A 10,656-nucleotide genomic window follows, 5' to 3' on the forward strand; every position below is an offset into this window, starting at 1 on the left:
CAAAGGGATAATTCTGTTTGGAACCTACTCCTGACCTGGAAGAGGAGACATCTGTGTGTGCTAAGTTGCCAAGAGCAGGGTCAACTGTGTGTGTGCTCAAGAAGGTCATCCCTAGAAGTTGAGCTGGTTGAGATGTGACATCGTGCAATCTCCTGCTGTTAGGCATCTTCCTGCAGTTTGATCAGGATTGGATAGTTGTTCCCTGAAGTACTATGGTGTGTTGGAAGACAAGTCTCCTGGATGTTAGCAGTCAATAATGGGGTAACCTGATTGTGATATCATTTAAGGGGGTTGGAACCATGAATCTTGATATTCAAACACCACGTTCAGAAGTGGCAGTTCTTACTAGGAGTGAGAATATGAAGATTCAGATGGTGGTTGAGGTAATATGCTCTGGCAATGCATATCTACTATTGACTGGTGTTGTGTGTCTCACTAGTACTTATGGTCAGCTGAAGTCTGATTGGTGTGATTGGAGGAGTTAGTTGCCACTGGTAAGGGATGGTGGATGTCATGTTGAGACATTTGTGTACAATGCATGGATATTGGTGTGGAGTTTCCATGATTGTTAATTTGAGGGGGAGTTTTGGTTAACCTCCTCACGTTTGGTCAGCCTAGGGTCTGGTTGGCTGTAGACCTGTGTCACATGGGTTCTGGTTGTTGTGTGACACATTTGCAAGGAAGGATTCATCTCTCTCATTCCTAAGGGTGAATCTAATCTGGAAAGAGTCTCAAGACTGTTGAGGTGCTTGCAAGCAGAAGATGTTGACACAAGAAGAGTACCTTCAACGTATTCTTATGGTGGAAGTATCTGAAAGGATAATTGGGAAAGGATTTAAGATCAATGGCTACTTGTGTCAAGTACAAGTATTTAATTGATTATCCTTGGAGCTCAAGATAACTGATGTTCTTAAAGATGTTGGAACATCTCTTCTTCAAGACCCTGTGCAGAATCACAGGAAGGATAGTACATTGGGGTATGATCTATCTCTTTGGTGGCAGCAAAAGCATATGATCTCTGAAAAGGTTTCCTGGCAAGAAACATGTTCAGCCTTGGTATGTACAAGAAGAAGAAGACATCATAGTCTTGATGGTGGTTACTTGGATCAGGTTATTTCTGATCTAGGTAAGGAAGTGCATTAGCTTATGCACACTGTGGAGTCAAGAACAAGTGGCAGCAGTCTTGACATCATGGAAACAGCCTTGCCTCAGGATGTGGAATCCCTGGTAGAGCTGAAGGGTTAGTTTCTAACTGGTCCTTCTGAAGACTCATACATCAGAGTGTCTGATGTCTTTGGAGAAGAAGCAGGAATTCATCAAGGTGTGAGCTTGAATGACTTAACTGCAAACCTGCAGGATGGAGGTTGTTTACTCAAACTTGGTTCCACAATCAAGTCTATGAGAACATTGAACTCTAGTTCTGTGAAGGGAGGAAGCTCGTTCAAGTGGCAGAAGAAGGAGCTGAATTCAACAGCTAGATGTCAAAACACAATGTTGTGACATTTGGCTCAACATCAGACTCTTAGTTGGTGAAGTGGCACATCAACTTGAGATAGAAGGGTCTACAGGGTTGTAGATTGGATACTTCAAAAAGGTCGTCCTCGTAGCAGTACTTTGGAGTGGCTGGATGGTACATGTTCATGTCTTAGAAAAACTAAGTTTGTTCAACATGTAGCTTGGAGTTCAAGTCTCACTTGGAAGGTCAGAATATCTTTGGTAGAAGTCTGATAAACTTGGGGAGGTCAAAAAGCAACATTTGATCTTTTCATATGAGAATTCATGAAGGAGGTAATCAACCAGTGACAGTTGGTCTATCTCAGAAGTGAGTTCGAAGAATCAAGATAATCAACATAAGGCAGCTGGTTATTCTTGAGGAAAGTCTGAGACAAATTACTTTTGGGCAGAAAAGTAGCAAGTTGAAGACGAAAGGAGGTGGTTTCTATTCATCCCTTGGAGCTTGTGGTAGGAGTTCTGAGTCTTCTATGGAAGATTATCTCATGTAATGGGATGAAAAGGTATATGTCCCAAATTATGTCTGGGTTCTTCTTGATCAAGCTGGTGACTCAGTGATATCTGAAGACTATCAGATGGTGTTCCCTGTTATGTGTGATGGATGTCCTAACGAATGTTAGAACATTTTGTGAAGTGGCCGTCTGTTCTGGTTAGAAGAGAGATTGACACTGGGTGTGGATGTGTTCAACCAAGAGGGTTGATCAGAGGGTGCGCTCTTGAAGACATGAAGATGAGTCTTATGTTTTCCATTCATCAAGTGGGTTGAGTTCTTTTTGAATCAGGAAAAAGGTGAAGGTCCAACCACGTTGGATATGTGTGACCTCCAAGAGAGTAGGTGGTCCATGACAGGGGGAGTTGTGCCTTTGTGCTGCAAGCAATCACCAAGCTTGTGGTCTATGTGTTCTCAGATGACTAGGTAGTTATCAGGATGCTGTGATGTATGTCAAGGCTGAGTGAGCAGAAGAATGTCTGACCGGATGTCATGACATTGCCCTGGACATTGCTGTTAATTCCTTCTGAATCTAAAAGTCATTAGGAATTATGAGGGTGATGTGGCTAAGTCTGATAAACCAGAATAAGCCTGATGGCTACAGCTGTGTGGTACAGGGGGAGTAACCATCAACTGAAGTGTGAAAAGTTGGCTGTAGCAGTGCTAGGTGTCAAGTATCTACTGGAGGTATGACAGAAGTTCTGTTGAATACTGGCTGAATGCAGGAATGTTAAGACATCGCGTGCAACGTGTCTGACTGCATATATGGAATGGTCTCCATGCACTGGAACGGCTGTTTTGGAAAAGAAACAGTCAAGAGCTATTAAAGGTATTCAAAGATAGTCTGAGATTTTGTTGGTGATTCTCTGACTGTTTCTCAGCAAAAATAAATGCATCTTGACCAAGCATTTATTTCTACCGGAAATTCCTAGGCACAGGCTGGACTATTTAAAGGATGCAATAGCCCTCTTCCTCTCTCACGAAAAACACTCCATTCTCAGAATCATGGGGTATGTTAAGGTTTGGGCAAGCTGCGCCTGGATCTGGTTTTGTGAAGGGTGCCTTTACAAATGTTTAGCTAAAAAGGGGGAGAGAAATATAGTCCTGGGATTGAGGATGTACCAAAAGCAAGCCAACTGTGGATGTGGCAGCAAACAGAAGTTGGCATCAGGCACAAAATCCACCAACTGGGGTTTCCACTTGTGTCTTGTGATCTGAGTTAAGAAGACAGTTGTGCCTTGTGATCTGAGTTACAATGTCTATGTACTCAGCATTACATACTCTTCAGGAAGCTCTCCGGTTGAGGGGAAGGGTTCTGGAACAACTGAGTCTTGTCCCTCTTCTTCCCCATGTACACCAACTTTGGTGTTTGTGGTGGTGGAACCAATGACGGAGATGAAGAGCATTCCCAAATTGGGATGCTTTGTCCAGTGTATTGATTATTTGTTTTAGCTAAAATTTGCCAAAGGGGGAGATTGTTGATTCCTTAGGATTGGCAGTAATTTTAGAAAACAAATAATGTAATCATCTGTGTTGTTTTAAAATGTTGGGTTGAAGAAATTCAACATCTGGACCAACATGTCATGTACGATGTCACGACATCAGGTCTGTGACATCGCACATGTGTAGGAAACTGAATTAATTAATTCAGTATATGTCATGGGATCAGCAAGGATATCTGGTGAATATCCTAACTCCCATGTGGAGGTCTTGAAGACTAAATCAGAATATATATAGGCTCTAAACATGGAGATATATATGGAGAGAGTTTAGGAACTTGAAGACCTTGTTTGTAGCAGAATTTTTCTGCTGAAGTTGCAACAGCAAAGAACAAGTCTGCTGCAATTTTCTGAAGGCCCAAATCCAGTTGGGTGATTAGGTTATAAATAGCTGATTGTAATCTAGTTTTGGAAGCCTCTTAGAATGAATTTTTAGGGGTGTGTAAGGTAAACCTCCCAATCTGTGGGAAGGTTACCATGTGTTTCTCAGTGGTAAACCTGAGAGTGTTTGTTACTCAAAGCCTGTAGGCAAGAGTAATTATGTTCTTGAATGAAGTTGTGAAGCAAGTTCAAGGTGTTTGCACATTACATTGTATTTGTAGTGATAGGAATGGAAACTGGAGGTTTCTATCTAGGAGTTCCTAGGTATAGATTGCATTGGGTAGGGATTAAGTGATGAGTTGTAAACGGGGGAGTTTAACTCTGAATTGATACTACTAATAGTGGATCTTCTTCCTGGCTTGGTAGCCCCCAGATGTAGGTCATGTTGGACTGAACTGGGTTAACAATTTCCTGTGTTTGTTTTCCTTCTGTATGATATAATCATGTCTGCCATAACTAAGCATGTATTCCAGTCTGTTCATCAAGATAATAGCAGACCTGATACATAGCCTTCTGTTGGAATGTCAATCAGAATGTTTTGACATTCATCAACAACAGCACATACTGTTTAATAAGCTGATGAATTCAGTTCAGTATGTAGTGAAGTCTGGAGTTCAAAAGCACAACAGACCTGGCCAAAAGATCAGTGTGAAACTGTCAAACTGGATGTCTTGACAGTTCTTCCAGTAAGCTGATACTGAAGTAGAGACTGGTTGGTCTTTTACAGTACATCAAATTTAGCACAGTCTGTTTTCAGGAACCAAACAGACTTAGCATATGGTTCTGGACTTGGATGTCAAACGGAATGTTTGTGACATTCACTCATGACTGCATATGCTAAATTGTTGGATGATTAGTTTTCTGTTTCAGGATTTTTCTCAGGCTATTCACCAGCTGATCTAAAATCTAGGAAACTAACAACTAAGCTACAATTAATGAACCTGGCAAATAATCTATTTGTTGGCTCCTTAATAAGTGAAGATTAGTTTAACTTGTTACAACCTTTAATTTAGGAAATACAAGTACATGACCAACAAACTGGAACAATGTAACAGATAATGTTCAAAACAGGATTGAGACATCGTGCTGATATCTGTGTAGGAAAACAACAGAAGTGAAGGTTATGGTGCACATAACTAAGGGTTCCTCCATTCTAGGATGACATAGAAGGAGAGGTCGTGACACTGTGAAAAGGTGCACATTAGTACAGAGTGTAATAACTGTCCTGCTGTAATAGGTACAATGTTAGATCAGATGTCGTGACTTGAAGTAGAACATCTGAATACTGACTACGCCAGAATTTCAGACCTTCTCTTCTTGTCTGAGTAATCTGGCCAACTCTTCAGGGAGTTCGCAATCTTCCCCCACTTCGTCTTCAGCTTGGTAGATTGGACAATCAAAATCATATTGGACCTTAGCAGTGTCGTTATCAATGGTCTCGGTGGTGTTTCTGCATGTTATGATTTATGCAGTTTATTTAGAAAGTGCATGCATAAAAATTGATGCCATCTTTGTAATAATAAAAAAAATGAAAGGAAAGGAACAAAACTTTGGATGCAAATTTCCATTTCCTTAATGATATAAAAACTCTTGAAAATGATAAAGGAGGCTCTACAACATGCCACTGTGCCTTGGGCAGAGCACAGGATTTTGTCTAAAATAATAAAATTACTTTTGAAAAATTTGGGGAACTTCCACAACCTTCCAGTTTGTCAGCTCTTCATTAGGTGAGGCTTGTCGCATCCAGCTAGACACCCCCTCTTCGCGATCTCCATCACTGATCATCGCCACCTGTTGACCAAAAATATGGCTAGCGCTGGTGAACATTTCCTCTACAGAAGGAATCTGCTCTTTGTCATGTTGGTTACCGGCTTTATTTGATGACGGGTTATACCCCAGGCCAAACTTGTCTCGTTTCTCTTTCACTTCCACCATTTTTCCCCAGTCTTGAGCATTTTCACTTTCCATAATAGCCTTAGCTCCTTGCCACAAAGCCATGGATGGTCCTGATTTCGAGGTCTATAATGTCTGTTGGATGGCCATCATATTTACCACTTCCAAGGATTGGAATGGTGTCTCAGTTATCTCGCCATCCACCTCGATATACCGGAAAGATATCAAATGGCTAACCAAGATACCCTCCTCCCCTCCAATCACAATCATCTTGTCATTTATAATGAATTTTAGCTTTTGATGTAGAGTGGAGGTGACAGCGCCTGCGGAGTGAATCCAGGGTCTCCCAAGTAGGCAACTATAACCGGGATGTATGTCCATAATCTGGAACGTGATATTGAAAATAGTTGGACCTATCTTGGTTGGTAAGTTAACTTCTCCTATCACTGCTCACCTTGAGCCATCAAATGCCTTTACAATTAGGGTGTTGGGCTTCATACTTATCCCTTCCATTGGCAGCTTTGTCAAAGTGGTCTTCGGCATGACATTCAACGAGGAACCTGTGTCTACTAACACCCTTAATAGTATAGTATCTATGCACTTCAAGGAGATACGTAGGGCCTTGTTATGGTTCTTTCCCTCGACTGGCAGTTCATCATCATTAAAACCCAAAAAAATTCCAGTGGTCACACAAGCTATCACATCGTCAAACTGTTTTATCGTTATGTCTTTCGTGATATGAGCGGCGCTCAATACTTTCAACAACGAATTCTTGTGTGCTTCTGAGTCGAGCAATAAAGATAACATGGATATTTTTGAAGGTGTTTGACTCAGTTGGTCCACCACTTTATAATCACTCTTCTTGATTATCCTCAGAAATTCCTCGGCCTCTTCACGAGTGACTGCAGCTTTAGGAGACAGGTGCATGTCTTGCATTTCTTGATTAGGGACAGGGATCTGGACAACAGCTTCCTTTCCTTTAGCTTTTGCAGAAGTATCATCAGTCCTTGGTGCGAACACTTGGTCACTACGTGTCATTCCTGCCGGGCCCATAATCGAGGTGACATTTGGTTCGTTGATCATCAAAGGTTGGTATTCCTGCCCCTGCTTAAAAGCTCTGGGTTGATATATCCACGGGACTGCCTTCTCATCTTCATATGCGAACGGTGCTGGAAACTCTATCACCAATGGGCTTATAGGTATTTCCACATTAACCTCATCATAAGGGATGTCCATCACGGCTGTCTCTTCCTGGCGCTTGCTCTTGACACGACCATTTATCTGTAACTCGCCTAGATCCAACATTTGTTGTATAAAATTCCTCAACTTTTTATTGTTCTCTTCAGCAACTAGCTTCTCCGGGATTAGACCACTCTTCAGCAATTGTGCTCCTATCCTAGCGATAGGGGTTTGAATCTCTTCAACCTTACGGATCAATTTACCTTGATCACTCTCCTCAATGGCACTGATGGAAGCATCCTTATGTGTTGGCATAGGATTGGTGTTCACATTCGGGCGTCTCGGAGTGAAAGAGACTGCCTTTGCTTCGATCAAGTCTTGTACCTGATTTTGAAATGCGAAACAATTCTCCAAGGTATGACCAAGTGCTCCCATGTGAAACTCACAATGGGCGTTAGCATCGTATCCGGGTGGATATGGAAAAACAGCCGGTTTTAACTCCCTCAATGTCAGAAGGCCCTCCTTTTGCAGATATGGGAATATCTGGCTATAAGGTACTGGTAGAGGATCAAGTTGCCTTCTTGAAGGCTTTGGCTTGAATTGTCTTGGCGGTGCGGTGTTTTGTTGTTGACGATGTTGTTGATGTTGTGGTTGATACACTTGTTGTTGTTGCATTGGCTGTTGATAAGGTATGGGTACCACGGAGGCGACTTGGCCATATGAAGCATGTTGCTTCCCCTTATAGCCTCTGGATATAGCGTTCGTTTCACCTTCTCTTTTCTTCGGGAAACCTCCAAAATACTTTTTCGGTGCGCTAGGGGCTGCCATAGCTCCTGGAATCTTTCCATCCCTCAACCCTTTTTCTATGCGATCTCCGACTGTGACTAGATGTGCAAAGTCGGATGCTGCACTATCACCAATCTATCAAAGAATGGGTCCTTCAAGGTGTCCACAAATATTCCGGTCATTTCCTTTTCAGACAATGGTGGCTCTACCTGAGCAGCCAACTCTCTCCACCGCTGGGCGTATTCTTTAAATGACTCATTTTCTTTCATGGCCATCCCTTGTAAATGCATTCGGTCGGTGCCATATCTAAGTTATATTTGTACTGACAGAGAAATGTGTCAGCCAAATTCTCCCAGCTTTGAATCCGCCCCTGCTCTAAGCTCATGTAGCATCTCAGAGATGCTCCACTTAGACTGTCTTGGAAACAATGTACAAGTAGTTTGTCGTTTTCGGTATGAGTAGCCATCTTCCTGAAGTACATTACCAGGTGACTTCTTGGGTAAGTCTGTCCTTTGTATTTCTCGAAATCAGGAGTTTTAAATTTAGCCGGGATGACTAAATTTGATACCAAATGCATGTTCATGGCAGAAGCCCCGAAGATATTATTCCCCTCTATATCTTTGATCTTCTTTTCCAGGGTACGAAGCCTATCTGCAGCAGGATCTAGAAGTATCTTAGGCTTCGGCTGATCAGGCACATAGAAAGCATCGTACTGGTCATCTCCAATTTCGGATCCATGATGAGTAGACGCATCAGAAGGCTCTGCACGATCCCCATCTCCTTTGTCTCCTACCAGTATCTGAACCAGTCTCTTCTTGGTGGGGACGAAACTCTCGTCTTAGGGGTTCAAACCTGGTGTGCTATCATTCCTTTTTGCCCTAGTTTCTTCATCCTCAATCCTCTCTCTTTGGGCAATTGCAAGCATTGTCTCCAACAGCTGATCCATTTTCTCTTGGATCGTATTGATGTCTGTCCTCATGGTAATTTGGTTAGCCTCAACTTGCTCTAACGTCATCTTGTAGTTGCTTCGCGTCTCGTATCGGTGTTGATTAGTCAGTGTGGTTGGATAAAGGGTAAAAAGGTTGGGTAAGTTTTTTTTTGAATTTTTATGAAGCGTGATGCATAATGCAGATGTGGATGTTATGCATATTTTATTTTTAGGAAATCATTCGAGTTCCAATAGTTATTAGTAATTCGAAGAAACAAGAAATACTTAGAATAGCAATAATGGAGTAATTTTTAAACATCATTCATTCAAGTACATAACATAGGAGTCCAAAAAGGCCATAGTTCAAAATACATTTGTTAAAGGAACAAAATATAAGACATAAGAAAATTAAATTGCAGGCTTTATGGCTGTAGCTCTTCTAGTTCCATCTTGAATCTCTTCAGCAACCCTCTATAGAGCAGAATGAAACTGATTATGACTGGAGGAGTGCTATCTTCATTCAACTCTTCAACTGCGTCTCTTAACTTCCATGGTAATTCTTTAGCCACCCAATTACAGAACCCCACTAGCCCATCGAGCTTTGCACGAAACTTATCCCTATCTCCTTGCAAGAAGTCTATGGTCTTCTTAAAGGATTCATAATCTTCAATCACATACTCTCGTTCCTTCAACCATATAGAGTTGTCTTGGTGTAATGACTCTAGTTGGTTCTTCCAATAGCTGGCAAACTCTTTTGCATCTCTTACTTCTCGACACTTCTCCTCCCATATCATGGGTGAAACCCTAGAAGCTTCGGTGGCTATATTCTTGAGTCGGCATTCTTGATCTGCATCAGCCTTTGCATGACGAACAGAATTGGTGAGTTCTTTTATCTGAGCCCCAAGTGTATCTCTTATCGTCTTGTTTTCCTTTGTGGCCAGATGCCACCAATGTTCATTGTCTTGACATTCTTTCTGGGCTCGTCGTAATTGACCCTTAAGAGTATATAGACAATGATCAGCTTGTTCTAGTCCCACTTTAATCTTTTTTCTCTTATGCTCTTCTTTGTTGAACTTTTCCACATGTGCTTGAAGTTATGCATCCTTTCTCTCAAGCTCCCACTTCATGGTATTTTTCTCATTGATGATTTGTTGCAGTTTTATCTTCAACTCTTCATTCTCTTTTTCTAGCTTTGCCATGGTTATATTGAGTTCCTCCACTTCTTCAATAGGGACATGGGTGATCTTAGGTTCAGGAAGAGGTACAGGTGTCCGAATGACAAATGGCATTTTGATCATCTCCACCCTTTCCTTTACCCGGTGAAAATATGGTTCTTTTGTAATCCCATTTTCCCTCCCCAAATCAGCTTTCCCTTTTCGATTGACATTCTCCCAAACCTCTCTGATTCTTTGGAACAAGCTAGGATTCTCAACCCCAAAGTCAAGCAACAAGAAAGCTTCCAAAGACCTTGCCTCTGGAGGGCCTTCCATTGGGTAGCCAAGCTGTCTTAGTGATAAAACCGGGTTAGAATTCACGCATCCTTGAGTTCCAATAAGTGGTAGATTAGGGAAATCTCCACAGCTGAATATGATGTCCATGTTGATGTATTCTTTGGAATACCAAGAAAGATCTTTGGATCGATGTGATCCCAATCTCTGAGGCCAACTAATATTTGTCTGTTCTACCCAAACACCTGTCTTTGGAAGATGCTCAAGAAACCACTGATATAGTAAAGGAGCACAACAAGCAATCATTCCTTTCTTCTTGGTGTACCTATGGCTCATGTAATAGTAAACATCAACTAACAAAGTGGGTAATGGGTTTCCAGTAAGGAAAACACAAATAGCAGCCATGTCTATGAAACCATCCATATTTGGGAACAGGACGATGCCATAAATGGACAACATATTAGCAGAGTACCAAGCGTCCCAACTTTATGCTTTTAGTAGGGTATGAGCTCTTTCCAAGAGAAAATTTAGCGAAAATCC

At 41.7% G+C, this 10,656-nt stretch overlaps 2 protein-coding genes across 2 annotated transcripts; both read right to left on the reverse strand.

Moving 5' to 3' along the window:
* Window positions 1–6,225: 6,225 nt before the first annotated feature.
* LOC127129815 (uncharacterized) lies at window positions 6,226–7,389 on the reverse strand. Its single transcript, XM_051058940.1, has one exon. The coding sequence runs from the start codon at window positions 7,387–7,389 to the stop codon at window positions 6,226–6,228; it is 1,164 nt and encodes a 387-aa protein (XP_050914897.1).
* Window positions 7,390–9,762: 2,373 nt separating this feature from the next.
* LOC127129816 (uncharacterized) lies at window positions 9,763–10,539 on the reverse strand. The gene has a single exon (XM_051058941.1). It carries the CDS (start codon window positions 10,537–10,539, stop codon window positions 9,763–9,765), a length of 777 nt encoding a protein of 258 aa, XP_050914898.1.
* Window positions 10,540–10,656: the final 117 nt, after the last annotated feature.

This window comes from Lathyrus oleraceus, chromosome 3 (genome assembly GCF_024323335.1).
Source record: "Lathyrus oleraceus cultivar Zhongwan6 chromosome 3, CAAS_Psat_ZW6_1.0, whole genome shotgun sequence".
NCBI lineage: Eukaryota > Viridiplantae > Streptophyta > Magnoliopsida > Fabales > Fabaceae > Lathyrus > Lathyrus oleraceus.